This window comes from Phocoena phocoena, chromosome 2 (genome assembly GCF_963924675.1).
Source record: "Phocoena phocoena chromosome 2, mPhoPho1.1, whole genome shotgun sequence".
Taxonomy (NCBI): Eukaryota; Metazoa; Chordata; class Mammalia; order Artiodactyla; family Phocoenidae; genus Phocoena; species Phocoena phocoena.
In genome coordinates this window covers 141,712,803-141,731,968 of record NC_089220.1, presented here as the reverse complement: position 1 = coordinate 141,731,968, position 19,166 = coordinate 141,712,803, and the positions used below count along the sequence as shown (strand labels likewise).

The window sequence follows — 19,166 nt, the reverse complement described above, 5'->3', positions numbered from 1 at the left end:
ACCATTTTTCTAGATTCCACATACAAGTGATATTATACGATATTTGTTTTTCTCTTTCTGACTTACTTCACTCTGTATGACACTAAGGTCTATCCACATCTCTGCAAATGGCACTATTTCATTCCTTTTTATGGCTGAGTAATATTCCATTGTATATATGTACCACATCTTCTTTATCCAGCCCACCCCAATAATTTTGGACTTGGCCATACAACCTGCTCTGTCCCTACCTCTGACTGTGTCTTCAGCTATGTGAGTTGCTTCAGCCAGTGGGGTTTTACAGAAATGACACAAGCAGACTGCATAAGAAAGACCCTTATGCCTTTGGACTTGCTCTCATGTGTCTCTTTTATCACCATGAGAAGAACATGTTCTTCTCAGCCTGCTCATCTAAGAAGAAGGATGAGAGACCCATGGAGCAGAGCCCCATTAAAAAGAGGATCCCTATCAGAACAGAACCCTCACAAGATCAATGCATACAAATTGTAAAAAACAGAAACAAATATAAGCAAAATGCAATCAATGAACACATATCTCTAGATAAGTTACTCCAAAAAAAATCACAAATAAATTATGAACAAACTGATCTTGCTTTAAAAAAGTTCAGGAAGAAATACAAGAATTTAAAGAAAACATTTGAAGACAACAGAAAAAGTAAGCTTAGGAAAAAAATGGCAAAAACTGTAAAAACATTACAGATTTGAGGACCACATTAAAAAACCTTTCCTGAAACACATGCACACATGCTTATGAAGATTAAAAATTATTTACAATATGTCCAGATGAAAATATGGACTTTGGAGTAAGGAAGAAGTCATGTACGCATCATGGCAGACAAAGTGAGGCACACACAAGGGTTCAAAATCAGATTGGCCAGAGTTCTCTTCAGTAATACTCAATGACAAAAAATACAGAATCAATATTGACAAAGAGCTTAAGAAAAAGACTGGAAAAAGCTTTCTTTGATTATACTGTTGAATTTTTTCCTGTTCTTTTTAAGAAATATTAACGTATGTTAGATCTCCTCTGTTACCATTTTTCTATAATCACGTGTATGTTTGTTTTCTACTTCATCTTATAGGAGACCCACTCTGTCTAGCGTGTCCCCAGTTGCTTACTCCATTGCACACGCTCTATTTCTGTTGTTTGTAATGGGATCGGCTGTTTGCTGAAAAACGGCAGGAGGAGCACATGAGGTATGAGACAGGGGGTGAACTAGACTAGTCCACAGCTTCGATTCTGCACCGTTGTCGGGTTCTTTCTCTTACTAAAGACGTGCTTTCCTTTTTCTCTAGAGCTACACCTTCCTTTTATTTTCAACATCCAACAGTCAGGGAGGTTCTCGAGAAACCCCCTTACTCCACAGCATTTTGGTCAGAAAAGTGCTGTTTTCTTCCTCCCTACGTTATCCCACTCCACCTTCTGTGGTCTCTCCCTGTAGGAGGTTATGTTGTACAACTAGATGATAAAAATTCTGTGTCAGCAATTCTCCCCTTCAACTCTATGTCCCTTGCCATTTTTGGTGTCAAACCAGGCCTCTTTGGGGACAATACCCATTTATTTTTGTGTCCCATCAAGGCCCCCAATTTCACTCTTCTTACCAAAAGTTTACTAGATAGGCACAATTTGTGACAGTCATCGTTAGGGAAACCTCTGTCCTGCTCAGAATGCAAGGAGACACATGTCAGCCTGCAGGGTCCTCTCTCACGCAGGTCTAGATTTCACAGTACTCAGAAAACAGTACTTCAGAGTTCATGTTTACAAACAGGTACCATCTCCTTGTTTTAATGGAGATAAACTTCATTCTTTTTGTTGCTGTTTGTTTGTTTTATATAGTTTTGAGGGAAGGAACTTGTTACACCTCCATTATGCCATTGCCATTGAAAACAACAGGGTTTTTGTTCTTGGAACTTGCCCAAATAACTTTAAAGACCTTCTGGACTGGTCAAAACTATAATACTGAAGAGAAGAGTCATGCCTTAGTAGTTACTAAACACATTACAAAGCTATAAGAACTTTAAAAGTATGATATTAGCACAGGAAGCAACTGACAGAAATTTTAATGTTTAAAAAGAAATATAAGACTAGAAGAAAACGTAGATTACACCTATTTTCTCTCAGTAGGAGTTTATTTCTAAGCATGATGCAAAGGCAAAGAATTCTTAAATTGAGACCTCCTAGACTAGGTGACTTGAAAATTTTAAATGTCAATTTATCAAAAACATAAATAAAATTAAAATATTAATGACAAAATGGGGAAATTATTTGCAGCATATTAAAGACAAAAGACTCATATTCTTTACATATAAAAAGCCACATACAAATTAATGAGAAATTCTCAGTAGAAAAATAGGCAAAAATATGAAGATAAAATCTTTTATTCTGTTTCTAATGTCTCAAGGAGACCATACACAAAAGCAGTAATACAAATGGCCCAAAAGTATTTTTAAGAATCTCTCAATACTAAGATTGCCTTAAATCTTATATTGCCAACTATTGCAAAGAGTACACATTGACAGACGCTTTCTGAAAGGCAACTTGATAGTATAAATCAAAGGTCTTAAAACTGCACATAGCTTTTGACCCCAAGATTATGCGTCAATAAATATTTTCCTAGAAATGTATTCAAAGGAAATAATCATAAACGCGAGCAAAGATGGATCTGCGAACATATTTTCATAGCAGCATTATTTGCAACAGCAAAAAACTGATGAGTTTAAATGTTCAGCAGTAACAGAATTAGTTAATAAAATACAGCACACCAAATGATGCAATACTATGAAGACATCAAATATTATAATAAATATAAAAATATCTAATGACATGTAGAAATATTCCTCATGTTGTTAAATCTTTACAAAGCTATAATCAAAATACAGTGTAACCACTTTTTAAAAGATACATATAAACGTTAATATTCTAAGAAGAATATTGGAAACGTACGCAACAAGATCCTAACAACTGTTAGAATGAAAGGTGGTTTTTTTCATCTTTGTCCTTTCCTGTGTTTTCCACATTTTTTTATAATGAATATGTTTATGTTTTTAAATCAGGGGGAAAATGAAAATTTCAAAAGAGAATTTAAAGAGTCCTTTAATACTATAAATGAGTTTTTATTAATAAAATAGAGTAATTCTTCCTTTTAAAAATTTTTTTTCAAACTAACATGCTATTATATTTGTAAATGAAGGCTTGGAGAACAGATGAATTTCTGAGCATTTGACCACAATAATTTATAGCATACATTAGCTGGAGCTGTTCAGTGCTGACAAATTCCAGAAAGTAATTGCATAAAATACTTGGGAGAGGAAATTGCTTTACGCTTCCATGCTATTTACGGAAATTAGCATCTTTGTAAAAATAAACTGAGAGCAATCACAATCATAAACCTTGAAATGTGGTTTCCAAAAGATGTTAGCTCTGCTGCTTTAGGATCCATTAGCAATGCAGAGGGGAAACACTGCCTACTTTTTTTTTTTCTCTGTTATGAAATAACTGCATACAATTGGTTTTTTCCTCCTGGATCTTTAATCCCTCCCTTTCTCCTTGCTGCCTCCCTTTGCAGTGCATATATACTGAAGTGTTCACTTTGCTCAGAAGAAACTTCCTAATGATCCTGTTTCCTTCTCAAAGAGTATTACATATTTCCTTTTTTTTTCTAACATCTTTATTGGAGTATAATTGCTTTACAATGATGTGTTAGTTTCTGCTGTATAACAAAGTGAATCAGCTATACATATAAATACATCCCCATATCCCCTCCCTCTTGCGTCTCCCTCCCACCCTCCCTATCCCACCCCTTTAGGTGGTCACAAAGCACTGAGCTGATCTCCCTGTGTTATGTAGCTTCTTCCCACTAGCTATCTACTTTACATTTGGTAGGGCATATATGTCAATGCTACTCTCTCACTTCGTCCCAGCTTACCTTTCCCCCTCCCTGTGTCCTCCAGTCCATTCTCTACATCTGCGTCTTTATTCCTGTCCTGCCCCTAGGTTCTTCAGAACCATTTTTTTTTTTTAGATTCCATATATATGTTAGCATACAGTACCTGTTTTTCTCTTTCTGACTTACTTAACTCCGTATGACACACCCTAGGTCCACCCACCTCACTACAAATAACTCAATTTCGTTTCTTTTTATGGCTGAGTAATATTCCATTGTATACAGGTGCCACATCTTCTTTATCCATTCATCTGTCAATGGACACTTAGGTTGCTTCCATGTCCCGGCTACTGTAAACAGTGCTGCAATGAACACTGGGGTGCATGTGTCTTTTTGAATTATGGTTTTCTCTGGGTATATGCCCAGTAGTGGGATTGCTGGGTGGTCTGGTAGTTCTATTTTTAGTTTTTTAAAGAACCTCCATACTGTTCTCCACAGTGGCTGTATCAATTTACATACCCACCAACAGTGCAAGAGGGTTCCCTTTTCTCCACACCCTCTCCAGCATTGTTTGTAGATTTTTTGTTGATGGCCATTCTGACTGGTGTGAGGTGATATCTCACTGTGGTTCTGATTTGCATTTTTCTAATGATTAGTGATGTTGAGCATCCTTTCATGTGTTTGTTAGCCATCTGTATATCTTCTTTGGAGAAATGTCTATTTACGTCTTCTGCCCATTTTTGGATTGGGTCGTTTTTTTGATACTGAGCTGCATGAGCTACTTGTATATTTTGGAGATTAATCCTTTGTCAGTTTCTTCCTTTGCAAATATCTTCTCCCATTCTGACGGTTGTCTTCTCGTCTTGTTTATGGTTTCCTTTGCTGTGCAAAAGCTTTTAAGTTTCACTAGGTCCAATTTGTTTATTTTTGGTTTTATTTCTGTTTCTTTAGGAGGTGATCTTGCTGTGATTTATGTCATAGAGTGTTCTGCCTGTTTTCCTCTAAGAGTTTTATAGTGTCTGGCCTTACATTTAAGTGTCTAATCCATTTTGAGTGTATTTTTGTGTATGGTGTTAGGGAGTGTTCTGATTTCATGCTTTTACATGTAACCGCCCAGTTTTCCCAGCACAACTTATTAAAGAGGCTTATTCAGTTCCTCACATTTTGCAATCCACAGCTTCCCCTGAAGCTACTCTCTCAAACATAACTGACAATTTCACAAGATCAGGGTGAATTTTCACCTTCGTGTGTCCCTAAAACTAGCTCAGAACCTAAAGGAATCTTCAATTCTTCCCTCTTTCTCTCTCCGTCCCACATAATCACTTGTCAAGTTCTATCCCTTCAGGTTCTAAAATGGTGCCCATAATCACATCCTCTTGCTGAGGACTACACCCCCCTCCCCATGGCCCCATACTCTCTTGCGAACTGAGCTGAAGTTCTCATCAGTCCCAACCTGCACTGGTGCCAGCGGCATCCCAAGTATCTTTCACTCAAGTGTGCTCCCAGTGGTCCAGTGGAGTCTTACTGGTGTCTCCCATCACCTCCTGGTCAACGCCCACAGGACTCCATGCTGCCCATTGAATCAAGTCCTCTTTATCATTAATTTATTTAGTGCTCAGCAAGGTCGTCCCCAGTGTAGCCACAAACTGTCTTTGTTCATCCTTATTTCATACCCCATGCTGTCAAATACCCTACTCTTCAGACATACAGTGTCAGTGGAAACAAAGAGGACAAAACAGATTGAAGAGACATTTCTTTCTTTCTTTTTTTAAAGTCTTTATTGAATTTGTTACAATTTTCTTCTGTTTTATGTTTTGGTTTTTTGGCCGCAAGGCATGTGGGATCTTGGCTCCCTGACCAGGGATCGAACCCACATCCCCTGCATTGGAAGGTGAAGTCTTAACCACTGGACCACCAGGGAAGTCCCTAAGAGATATTTCTGAGATGGAACAAATGGAAGTTAGTGGCCGGATGGGTACAGGGCAGGGGCAACAGAGAAGAAGGCATCTAGAGTGGCCCCAGGATTCTGGGTCAAATGACTAGAAGATGGAGAATCCAGGCACTGACACAGAGCTGGGTGGGTGGTGAGGATTTCCATTTAGGAAATATTGTGTCTGAGGCCCGCAAGGAATATCCTGGTGGAGGTAAGTAGCAGCTCACAGATATACTGGTCTGCAGCTCATGGAAGAGGCTGACAGAAACCTCTCAGAGATACTGGGCATCTTCCATTTTAGTGAGGTTACCGAGAAGAAAGAAGGGAAGGAAGGAAGAAAGAAAGGAAAGAAGGAAGTAAGGAAGGGAGGGAGGGAGAGACAGAGAAAGAAAGAAAAAGAGAGAGAGAGGGAGGGAGGAAGGCCAAAACTAAGCTATCAAAATTGTGTTCTATTTTCAATGTTTACATTTAACAGTTGATGTAGAATAATAGACAGTTTTTTTATCTTTTAAATGTATATATAATCTTATTTGAAGAGAACATCAAAAGCCTAAATGTGAAAGCCTGAATCATTATGAGACCAGGGTCCTCCGGTGATAACCCCAGGCAGGAGCTTCTGGAGAGAGAACCAGCAGAGTGATTGAGGCTGCCTGGGGAGAGCACGTGGAGAGAGAAGAAGAGGACAAAGGGCAGAACTCTGGAATAAAGCAGCTTTTAAAGAGAGCCAGAGACGAGCCAAAAAGAGAGCCTGAGATGGAAAGGTCAGAGAGGTAGAAGAGAAAAGGGAGCGTAGGTGTCACAGACGACAAACAAGGAAAGAGCTCCCTTTCATTCTCCCACTGGATTCTCACCCGCTCTATGCAATGACTCTGTAACTATCGGATAACTCCGGCAACTTGGTAATAAGGTGGAGTCTGCCTCCAGGACAAGTTTAGGTCTTTCTGCTCGGACTCCACCTCTGGTGTCAGAGCAGTTTGGAATACGCAACCAAGATCACCGTAGAGGATGCGGTCACACCGGAAGTCCATTTATAACATAAAACCCAGAGTGCTGGAAAACTCTACCCAAAATAAAACAGGGGGAAGAGGAAGAAGACCACAATGTCTACCAAGTGTGCAGCAAGGCATGTTCCACTAAGAAAACATTATCTTAAGGCAATATTCAAGTAAGTGATCAAGAATACGAGTCTACAAAGGTCACTACAGATGGCTGAAAACAAACAGAAGTGAACAAACCATCCTGGAAACAACCCAACTGTCCAGTAATGAAAGAATGCGTTTAAACAAATTACAGTATTGTGGTATATCCAAAAGTGCAATGAACACAGCCATTGCAAACAAAAATGCAGTTATATACGCGGAAAGATGTTCATGACATAATGACTAAAAAAAATGATGCATGAGACAGTATGTTTAGCATGATTCCATTTATCGAAACATATACATATATTTATATCATATTTATGTATTAAGAAAGTCTGGAAATGAAAATGTTAATAATTATAATCTGGGCAGTCGTATTAAGGCAATTTTTTGAATTCTGATTTTCCTTTCATTTATCTATGTCTTCTATTTTTCTAAAATTTTAAAAATAAATTTATTTATTTTATTTTTATTTATTTTTGGCTGCGCTGTTGTCTTTGTTGCCGCGTGCGGACTTGCTCTAGTTGCAGCGAGAGGTGGCTACTCTTTGTTGCAGTACGTGGGGCTTCTCACTGCGGTGGCTTCTCTTGTTGCAGAGCACGGGCTCTAGGCGCACAGGCTTCAGTAGTTGTGGCACGCGGGCTCAGCAGTTGTGGCTCGTGGGCTCTAGAGTGCAGGCTCAGTAGCTGTGACGCATGGGCTTAGTTGCTCTGTGGCATGTGGGATCTTCCCGGACCAGGGCTCAAACCCGTGTCCCCTACACTGGCAGGTGGATTCTTAACCACTGCGCCACCAGGGAAGCTCCCAATTTTTCTACAATTTAAATGCTTTATTTGCATAATTTATCTGCTAGCAGTCAGGGCCTCTAGACACAGAGTGTCAAGTGATGACAATGAGCTCAATCAATTGTTCTTCTCTTAAACGTCTTCCCTGCATAGGGAACAGCAGGAAAAGTGTCACAAAACTCGCCTGGAGAGTTCTGTGGAAGGATGATCAGAAGATACGGCGATCACGCATATGAGAACAAAGAGAGAAACAGATGAAAAGGATGAAAAAACAAAAGGTCCTACCACAAATTAATTGATATCATAAGAAGCTATTGTAAAGGGTGAATCCAAGTGTTTATGGATCTCTAACCAAGGCTCATGGAGAACCCAATTCAGTCACGAGGGAACTGACACAGGCCACCGTCTCAGACTGAATGTGCCACCTCCTTCTCCTGGGTCAGAAGAGTGATTTGGAGGAGGCAGGGGATTTCTGTAACTCACAACAAACACCCAAGTGTGGATTCTGACTTCTGATTTAAAGGAGATGGAGTGAAAGTGAACGTTGGGATTAATGTTGGTGGTGTCACAGCGGGAGAACTGCCACCAAGACCACAGCCAACACCAAGACATGAACTACTAATACTGGAGCTTCCACTGTGGTAACAGCCACGGAGACAAAAACACCAAGACCAGAACCACCAAGATATCCAGAATCACTCCCAACCCCAGGACTGATGAAAACCATAATGATTAAGATCAGAAACAGCGACAAGACCAAGAACAATGCCAGAGAGAAACTCTGAGACCAGAACCACCTAACGTAACAATACTTAAAACATCAGACCAGAACCACTGGAATCAGAGACCAGAACTACCACCAAGACCAGCATGGCCCTAGGACCAGAACCAACATGTCTAATTTTAGTATCAAGATGTTGACCCTTCCCAATGCCAAAACACTGGAATTTAGGGGGCAAAGCTCATGATAAAGAGGAGCTAAGTACACACATTCTAAAGAGGGCTACCAACATAAGGTGACCTCTCCCTGAGAGCTCCCTAAGAAGGGATACCAGCTACCACCTCACTCCTTCCCCTCTAAGAAGAAGGACTGAGATGTATTGAAGAAAAAAAAGAATCACTCATTGAGACTGGGGATGCCTGCAAGGAGAGACTGGCAATCCACTCTCCAGACGGGCATGAGCTTAGACTGGATCCACTGATCTGTCCTAGCAGAGCAAGGACCAGAGAACTGAAGGGAGTTGGCAGGACAGAGAGAGGAGCCAGCGCTGGAGCATCCCACACCCCCACCAACTGCACAGCAAGGATGTGAGCACTTCCTGTGGATTAAGTGGACAACACCAAAGGAACCGGGTTTAAACCATCCTGCCAGCACCCCACCCAACACGGTTGCCCAGAGGCAAGAAGATCCCAGCAGCACAAGGCAAGCCGGAGCTGGACCTCCTGCTTCAGGAAAGGCAGGTCCTGCAGAGCCCTCTGAAGAACGTACATGTGCTACCCAGAGGGCAGAGGGTCAACGAGAGCTAGAGACGGTAACAACTACCAGAGAGAGGCATCCAGTTAAGTCAAGAGCTGTTTGACCTTCTCCCCATCCCCTCTCCTTGCTCCCAACCCCAGGAAAGCTGGACCGAGAATAACTAAAAGGAAGAAAGAAGCCCACACCAGTCCTTACCACTGGTTGAGGTGAGAAGAGAATGGACCACAGTACGACCCCACTTCAGGTACCTGGAGCCACGTGTCAAGGCTAGACTAGACAGAAGGGAGATAAGATTTAAATCAAGCAGGAAATCAAAATTTTAAATTGGACTGGACTTTTAATAAATGAAAGGGAATCTGCCCAAGATTGCATGCAGGCATGGAAATGGAATGGATTTGGCAAAGCAGGGCTGGAGCCCAAGATTTGCTCCATACTTATATCCCCCCGAGTTGAGACTTCTCAATGAAGAAGGCTGGAAGAGAGAGTTGGAACAGCAGCACCTGTCTTCTCAGGGAAGATCAGGGTCCCTAAGGAGCAGGCCCAGAGCAACAGGAAGCTTCCAGGGCCAGGGTGTAACCGGAAGATGGGAGGCCTTTCCAGCTGCCTGAGTGAGGGAAACGGTGAGCTCCTCCAGAAACAGTCAAGAGCGAGTTAGTGAAACACAAGACTGCTGACCTCATGGCTTGCTCTGCAATCTATCACAATTATTTGCGGCCAGTGAATATAAAGGTTTCAGTTTTAGCTGATTTAATAAAGAAAATCTAGTTTTTATTAAATGAGTTGGCACAGTCCTTGCTCCTTGCAGCTCAGCCTTATACGGCTATTAACTCTCCACCAGCCTCCTGGTGGCAGCACTTACAAGGAAGGGGAGAGACCAAAGAAGACCCCCAAGGGCCCCCCAAACACCCAAATCCCAAGATACCTCGGAGGAGCAGCTTTGACTCAAACTCAGGCTGACCCTAGGGAGATAACCAAGTGTCCAACCCTTGGGCGCCCCAAACTGACTTAGCCTTCACTAGAACATTCTCCAGGCCCTGTGATGGGACCAGCCACATCCCCAGCAGAAATCACAGGCATCTCGCTTGTTTCAAAGGGTTAATACAGCAACAGCACTGACTTAGTACACTTACTACATGCCAGACAGTTTTCATTTTGTTTGTTACTTTTTTCCTCTTCACAATGGATTAACTCCTCCAGAAAATTCTATGAGGTAGACACCCCCTCTCTACAAATGTGGACACTGAGATGCAGAGACGTTTGTGTAACAGGCCTTGAAGTGGTGGAGCTGGGATTCCAACAGCTGATGCTGTGGATGATGAAGAGCGCTGGCCTGAAATCTCCGTTTACAGCCTGCTGTGCACACTGCCCCAATACATGGAAACAACACTGCAGCGGCACAAAGATATGGAAAAATGCAAAAGAGGTCAGTGCGTGATTCAAGCTGGGCAAACATTGCCCTTGGCCAAAGGTCAACAGACTGCCTCAAAACACATTTAAATTTTATAGGGTGGAAGAAGGCAAAATGAAACTCGGTGCCTTGAATCCTCAGCCTCATTTGACCAGGAACAAATCTCTGGAGCTCTCACAGCCTGTTTCAGATCTGCTGATGGGATGGAAAAGCAAGTCTCCATCCTTTTGCCCCAACACTATACCTCGCTGACCACAGAAATCCTAAAGTTACCCTGAAAATATTAACATTTGTTCTAATAAAAGCTATCTATTGAAATGTGAATATGGGATAGCACCAATAAAATGAATAATGGGGGAGAAGATTTACCTCACTAACCAGCTCTGCATGAGTCACTGAAATCATGGGACACTGGAGCTGAAAGAGGCCTTAGAAACACTAAGTACAAGAGTGAAATGAGAAGCAGAGAAGTCTGATTAATCTATCCCAGGGTGTATCTCTTTATATATGTGTATATGCTCATCTAATAGACATTACAGCCCTTATTACGCGCCAGGCCCTTTGCCAGCCCTGGGAGTACAGAGGCCACCAAGCCATGTAATGAGAAGTTACATGTGCAAGGAGGGTTTGCCTTGCTTTAATTCACACAAGAGACCGTATGGACCAGCATGTTCTAATTCACACAAGGTACGGTATGGGCTAGCAGCATACCTCAGGACACAATACTAAGATGTGCTCTGTACCTTTAGATCTGGGGGTACAAACTGCTTGGCTGAATCTAGTCTACAAATATATATGTCTGGCTTTCAATGCTTTAACAACTGAGAGATAGCATAGGAAGTCTGGATAACCAGCTATCTTGCAAAACAGTACGATCCAGCAATCCTGAGTTTGCATTCTCCCTTGGCAATGATCAGCTGCAGTTGAGTAGAGGTTGCTCTTAATAGATGGAGAATGTACCATCAACTTTGCCACAGTCCCCGCCATTCCCTATTGTCTCTCAGGCAACGTTAGCTCCATTCATTTGAGTCTGTCCAGTGGGTAAATGAGGATGCGATGCTTGAGCTGGGTCCCCCTGGGGCTGGTGGGAAAGACAGGATGCTAAAGTAAAGACTGCAGTGCAGGTGCATTGGCAGCCTCTTCTTGGTCTTCTCAAGCCCACAGGAGCTGGGTCCGTCACTGGCACAACTGGTGGTGCAGCGCCTGGCGCGGGGCCAAGGCCAATTGGCGCTCGGTCTGTCCAGCAGCAGCCTCGAATCGATGCGGGCCCACAAGCTACCCACTGCCACTGCCTCCACCGGGCCTGCCGGCCTTGCGCGCTGGACGCTGGGCTTCTCCGACATGCGCTTGGAGCACTGCGAGAGCACTGATGGCCTCCAGCAGCCCCACCTGCTCTCCACACTGCCCAGCCCCGCCAACCAGGTGATCACCATTAACCCCGCGCTGCCTGTGGAGGAGGCGGCTGAGGACTATGCCTAGGAGGTGAGACAGTACTTCCGAGGGGACTCCATTCTGCTTTTTGACCTGCTGATTCTGGGTGTGGGTCCCGATGGCCACACCTGCTCACTCTTCCCCGGCCACTCCCCTGCTGCAGGAGTGGGGAATTTGGTGGCCCCCCCATCGGCGACTCCCCAGAAGCCTCACACTTCCCGTGTTGAAGGCAGCTCCAAGTGTCGTCTTTGTGGCGACTACAGCAGGCAAGGCAGACATTCTGAAGAGCGTTTTGGGCGACAAGCAGGAAAACCCGCTCCCCGCAGCCCTGGTCCAGCCCTGAGCTGGGAAATTCTGCTGGTTCCTGGACGAGGCAGCAGCCAGACTCCTGACCATGAGTGCCCTTGAGGAAGTATTCCACGTTGTAACCGTTGTAACCCGGCGCCCGAGAGATGCTGCAGCTGGGACCATGCGCAGCCCCAGTAGGCAGGACCTTCCAGGGACCCGCTGCCAGCCCACTCCAGGCTTCATTTTAGGAAAGCCCTGTAGTGCCACTGGAAGCTGATAGGGTCTGGCCACCAGCCCTGCCCAGGGGCTCAACCCATGGGCCCGTAGCTCTGGGTGACAGTTATTAAAAAGAGCATTTGAAGAAAGCAAGAGAGAGAGAGAGAGGGAGGGAGGAAGGGAGAGAGAGAGGGAGGGAGGGAGGGAGGAAGGGAGGAAGGGAGAGAGAAGGAGGGAGGGAGGGAGGGAGGAAGGGAGGAAGGGAGAGAGGAGGGAGGGAGGGAGGGAGGGAGGGAGAGAGGAGGGAGGGAGGGAGGACTGCAAAACAGCGTGATATGTGTTGACAGACATGAACACAATACTTATTTAGTGGCTGAGCTAATGCCACAGCCTGGCCTCTGCCCAGTCATTGTGTCCTGGCCTATAGCAGCCAAGTCTCTACAGTACACATGCAGACAGCCGTTCCAGACCGAAAAAGACAGGATCCACCACAGCCCCACTCATATATAGCATCCACAGTGGTATCAAGGCACAGTGGTATTAGGACTCGGAGAGGACCCAAGGGATTGGATTAGGCTTACAGCTAAGCCAACCAGAAATACCATTTGCTGGAGGTAAGAAACAATTAGATTCTCTTTGGTATAAGATTAACATTAATCATACCACATCTTAGGTGATCTAGAATGAAACTCCTAAGTAAACAGAGGGATGCCTACCATTCCCCTTCCCCTCCCGATTACCTGCAGGAGGGCAGAGTGCATGAAGACCATCCATATCAGCAGCCACCAGGGGCTCTTCCAGGAAGCCATGGAGTCCGGTCTCCTGGGGAGCTCACTTGCAGCCTAAAAAGGAGGAAAGATTTGGTTTCCAATCAGCTCTGGACCCAGTGGCAGCACTCATGACTTAACAGACCAACCAAAGGGAGGAACCCTGAGCCCCACATAATATCTTGGAAAGGTTTGTGTTGGCCCAGGATGGAGCTACCTATTACAGGGTACAGGCTCTCTGGGGCTCTCTTTAGGAGGAGTCCACATCAAAGTCAGGAGGGCAGCCAGACCAGCCTCCAGTGTGCAACCCGTACCTCCAGCCCTCCAGAAGCTGAGCCATCTCTTCACCAGCCACTTCCCAGCCCATTTGTCAGCAGCAGGGTGTGGCTATCGGCATCCCACTCAGGAAGCCTGCATGGAGCCAAGGGTTAGGGCACCTACCAGCTTTCGCTGCTTCAGGCAAAACTGAGTCTAAGCCCAACTAAGCCAGCCCAGAGAGGGGAAGGGAACTGCCTAAGGTCACACAGCAAGACGGTGACTTTTCTAGGACTGGAATGTAGGTCTTCTGACGGTTCAAGGCTTTCCCCACCAGAGGACACCGTTCATCCTCGGAGCCTCAGCCCGGCAGCCAGAGAGGCCTGAGAGTTGAGTTAAGGGAGGTTCGGAGGGCACAGCCTCAGAGCCATACTAGCGCAATCTCCTAAAAGTAGATGAGGGCAAACCAGCAGAGGCCCTCTGAGACCAGGAGGGCAGCAGGGGCTTTCTTCAGAGTTCTCCTGACAGTTTGCAGGGAAATCAGAACGAGGCGAGCCTGGAAAAGCCGAAAAGCCGAGGTCACCCTCGCCTCTCGCTTCGCCTCGCAGGCGCCTTGGCGGAGCCGGTGTCCGGGGGCGGGTCGGTGGCTTCTCTCCATCTGGAGAAAGCATTAAGGGCCTGGCCTAATGCGATCCGCAAATGTGCTGCTGTTTCCGACCTGAGGCGGCGACTCTGGGCCTAAGGGAGGCGGCCAGTGCGGGGCCCTGGGACCGTGCGGCCCCCTTGCTCGCTCGCTCGCTCGCTCGCTCGCTCATAGCAGCCGTCCCGGCGCGCACTCCCCCCGACTACCCGCCGCCTCGCAGTCCCCGGGCCCCCGCCGCCGCCGCGTCCCAGTCCCGCACGTCCACTTGCCACAGCGGGCGCGTCACTCAGTCCCTGGCGCTCTAGGCGCTCGCATCCCACTAGCCAACCGGCCGGACCTTCCGACGCCCAAGACCACTAGGTGCTGTCACCCCGTTTTCTACCTAGAAAGCCCCAAATCTGAAAACCCCCAACCCGGTGGAGTTCCCCGCAGTCAAGCGCCCCTGAATGTCTCTCCCCCAAACCACCGGGACCCCACGGGAGTTTGCCTGGCCCGAGATCTCCGAGCCTTGCCGAGCGCCCCGGTTCTGAAACTCCCGGGAACACAGCAGTGCACCCTCCCGCTCGGAGCCCCGCAACCCCGCTCAGAGGCCACCGCCCCGTCTTGCTCCCCCGGAGAGAGCCTTCCCACCCCCGGGCGCCGAGCTCCTAGCACCCACCTGGCGCCGCAGAAGCGTCTGGGACGTGCAGCCCGGGCCGCGCGGGCTCGCCGCGCGCGGAGGAGAGGCGGACAGAAGCGGCCCAGTCAACACCTCGTGCGGAATCCGGGACCGGGACCCTCCCCGACGCTGGCCTCCAGCCCGCGGCGCCGCAGTCGCCGCCGCCGCCGAGAAGTTAAATGGGGCTGGGACGGGGCCGCCCCGCCTCTCCCGCCCCCTCCGGGCGTGCGGAGCTAGGCGCTGGCGGGGGCCCAGAGGCGGAGGGCGCGCGCCGCCACCTGCACCGCCCGGCAAGTGCACGGCGTGCCCGAGCGCCCGCCCGCCCTCGCGTCGGCCCCGCGCCTTCCGCCCGTGCAGGGGACGCCGGGGGCGCGAAGAGAGTGCGTGAGGGGCCGGGCCGGGCCGCTCGGAGCGCGCGGGGCCGCGGCGACGGCGAGACTCGGCTGGAACGCTCCGCCGCCCGCTTCCTGGAAGCCACTCCTCGCCTAGGGCCGGCCGCCAGGCGTGGTGCCAAGAGCCGGGATTGCCGACGCCGCCACCGCCGCCGCCGGCAGGCGCGCAGGGGAAAGGCGGCCGCTGCGCCGCGAGCCAGCCGGGGCGCTCCGCCTCAGCCGGAGCTGGGAGCGGGGATGCCATCGCCCCCCCCCCCCCACCCCAACCCCCGCACTTCCCCGAGCCTCCACCCGCCCCGCCAGGGCCCCGGCGCCGACTCTGCTAAGTCAGGCCCAGCGGCCACACGGAGGCTTGCCCGGAACCGCTGGCTCGTGCCTGCGAGCCTCCGGAGCTCCGGCCAGGCGTGACCAAAGTCGGAGACCAGTGGCCCCACCCGGCCTGCGCCGCCTCTGCCTCCGGAGGCGCCCAGCGCAGATCTTGTGCAGGTGCCGGTGGACTCACCACCCGGACTCTTGGCTGCCAGGGACCACCAGCGACCGACCAGTAGGGGTGCCTCGTAAGCGGGTACCTGGTGCCACTTCCTATGAACCGAGCTTGGGTAACAGAGCTGCTCAGCTGCCCAAACCATGGGGTGCCCAGGCTTGGGATTTGGGGTGGGGGTGTCAGGCACCGGGACTGGGGTGAATTTCCTCGTGGACTTGTGGAAGTGAAGTAAGGTGGAACGCTTGTCCCTGGCCTTGGCCTAATCTCAGAGGTATAAATCCAAGGGCCCGGGATTGAAAGTCTCACTATGCCCCCGGCTAAGTCCTACCACAGTCATCATTTCCTTGGGTGCCTAGTGTGTGCCAGCCACGTGCCAAGCCCTTCACAAGGGCCCCGTGGTGACAGTAACATTATACCCATTTCATTGATGGGAAAGCTGAGGCCCAGGGGATAACATAACTTGTACACAGCGAGTTGCAAAGTCAGGGTTAGAGCCCATATCTCTCTTCTCTCTAAAGCCTCCATTTGTTCATCTCTGAAGTTGCTTTCCTGCCTGTTCTGTGTTTGGTACATTACAGGTGGTGTTAGAGCTTTACGGAGAGGAGCTGGCCCTGCACGCCTACCTCCCCTATCTTGCCTTCCTTAACTCGGTGACTTCCTCTGGCCAAGAGGAGGATCTCCAGGGCGGTCCATGTAAAACAGCTGGAATCTTGCGGGAACTTAGCAGAGGACATTCAGTATGAAGGAGGCACAGGAGCGGGCGGCCATGGGGAGACTAGTCATTGGGTGGGGGCGGGGGGGGCTGGGCTAAACCAGAAAGAATGCACCCATGTACAGTCGATTCTCCTATTCATTATCAGTTATGTTCTTAGAAAGTAAAGGGAACTTTATAGTGAATTTGGGAATACCAGACCATTGATCCTGGGGAAGATACAGGGTTAGATTCCTGCCAGCCTCTGGTCACCACATTCTCGTGAACCGATCAATACATATGTGTGTTTCTCCTTAAAGACATCTTGCTTAATATGTATTGATTCATTAACGCTGAACCCACAACGCGTGCCTGAATGAAGTTTATCTAACACGGGTATCTTATCTAACACAAGGATTTTCTCCACAGGGCACATCACAGCCGCCTTCTGCTTAGGGGCACTAGACAGCACTTCAGCACTGCTCTGGAGGGCCATTTTAAACAGCAGAATCACCAAGAAAAAAGACCAAAATGTGAAAAGTGGCACTGAATAGGCCCTCAAAGGGTACTTGTTTACAGTATGAGAGCTGAAACAAGAAGGCAGAGCGTGGCCTTGATGGACCTTAGCTGGGAAAATGCATATCAGGCAACTCAAAATGTTCACCCCTCATCAGAGGACCATGAAAGTGCTGCAAGCATTGATTTGGGGGCTGCAAATAACTTTTAGCAAATAGGCAAGTTCACAAATATGGAATCTGCAAATAATGAGGATTGACTTTGCACTTCTCCTATCAAGGTAGGGTAGAGGAATAATGATGTTAACATTTCCAAACACAATGCACCAGGTACCGTTCCAGGTACTTTGCTTGTATTAACTCAGTCATCACACCAGCCTATGAGGTAGGTATAACTTTTATTCCACTTTACAAATGAGGAGACTGATGTAGAAAGATTTAAACACTGCATGTTCTTAGCAACTAGACTATACCGCTTCTCACGTCACTCACATTCCCAAATGGAGTCCATTGCAAAAATTACATGCATATTCAAGATGAAATGGAGAATTCAAAGAGACATGCTTGTGCAGTGGCAGCCCTGCACTTCCTGTGACTCAGGAAGGCACTGAGAAGGCCTCTGGAGTGGGGGCTGATGAGCTGCTCTGCTCTAAAGTATTAGTGGCTCCTGTCTCATTTTCCCTTGGGCACTTTTGATTCTGGAGCTTCTAGGGAGTACCCACATCAAGTAGGGAGGCCAGGGCTGAGGCTTGCTCTCCCACAAGTGCCGTTGAGTATCAGGCCAGCCCCCTCAAGGAACAGTTGGTCGGTAGTGAAAAGCAGAAGGGAAAACACCAGTTCCCTGCTGGAAGTTCTGCCTTCCTGTTCACCCTAGCAGGTCTTGCAGTCAGTCCTACGTGTGTGGCTAAGGCACTGTGAGTTAGGATCACAAATTCCTCTACTCCTCCTCTACTCCTCCTCTACGTGTGGGCTGGACCTCACACGTGCAGTCCTCAGATTCACCATCTAACTACCCCAGAGGGCTCTCCATCACCCTGCCCAAGTGTAGATGCAGAGCCATCCCTCAGTCATTTGCACCCACTCTCCCCTCTTCCCTGAAGCCTGCCCAAATATTTAAACAAGACATTGCCAAAGGCATGGAGGTGGGGGAAGATTGGGGAGTGGGAAGAACAGAAAAGAACGAACCCCCAAAAAGTGTCTGATCAGGCCACTGGGTGTGACTGCCCAACCGATCTATCTCTGATGGGGGACGGGGCTCAGATCCTTCCCTGCCTAGCTCCTGGACTACCTCTCCGCATGAGAACCCCACCGCCTGGGGACAAAGGCAGTGCATTTCAATCCTGAGAGGTCTAAGAAACCAAGTTCTATTTCCTCCCTAAAATCCATCTTCTTGAGTTCCCAGTTTCCCTTATCTCAGAGTTTCCTACCCCTACTCCCTGTATGGCCTACTGGCTGCAACCAGCCAAGCACAACAATGCAACATTTGTATGAGAGAGAGACAGAACCAGGGAAGTTCCTACTAGTGAACTTCTGATGCTTCTGTTAGGGTATGTGTGTATTTTACCCTAAGAGAGAGGTGACATCCCTTCAGGGCTTGGGCCTGAATTTGTTCTTGATACAGAATTACTCTTTCTGGTTGCAGAACTCATGAGATGGACTTGGAAAGCACACTCAAGAAGACTGTGTCGGAGGCTTGGAGAAAAGGAACCCTTGGAGGCAAATCCTATAGAAGTTAGAGCTGACTGAAGTAGGAACGAAGGATGCATCAGGGGAAACGTCAGGTGAGCATGGTGTCTTAGGGGTGCGACATTGCCGAGGGAGTGCTCTCACAGGAAAGATCTGTAAGGGAGCAAGGGATGCAGGATAGGGAAGGGCAGAGAGCAGAGCAAGCCCGTGCCCCAGGGAAGGTCTAGCCCTCTCCCGATCCTCAGGGATCCTGGAGCCGGAGCTACACCATAGAGTTGCCCTGTCTCCAGGCAACAGGACTGGGTTGTTGTACGCATGTGACATTGCTTCCACTGGAACTGGATGGCGGTGGAACCTCCTAAGCAGTTCTCATGAGCCAAAGGCAATGCTCCAGAGCAGGTCTCAGGTATAAGCCCTGGGCTGCCACACTCACGTAAGCTGGGAGATGGGTGTACCTGTCAATAAGGAGGGTCTGGACAGGGCTCCGGCACCAACAGCATCTACCACAACTG

At 47.9% G+C, this 19,166-nt stretch overlaps 1 protein-coding gene and 1 pseudogene across 1 annotated transcript in view; one reads left to right on the top strand and one right to left on the bottom strand.

The window, feature by feature from the left end:
• The window catches only part of LOC136143836 (6-phosphogluconolactonase pseudogene), a 49,958-nt pseudogene extending 37,471 nt beyond the window's left edge, over positions 1-12,487 (top strand).
• Positions 1-13,372, bottom strand: part of ADAMTSL3 (ADAMTS like 3) — a 368,709-nt gene extending 355,337 nt beyond the window's left edge. Inside the window, 1 exon segment of the mRNA XM_065871391.1 lies at positions 13,304-13,372. Within this exon segment, the coding sequence (XP_065727463.1) occupies positions 13,304-13,372 (69 nt within the window).
• Positions 13,373-19,166: the final 5,794 nt, after the last annotated feature.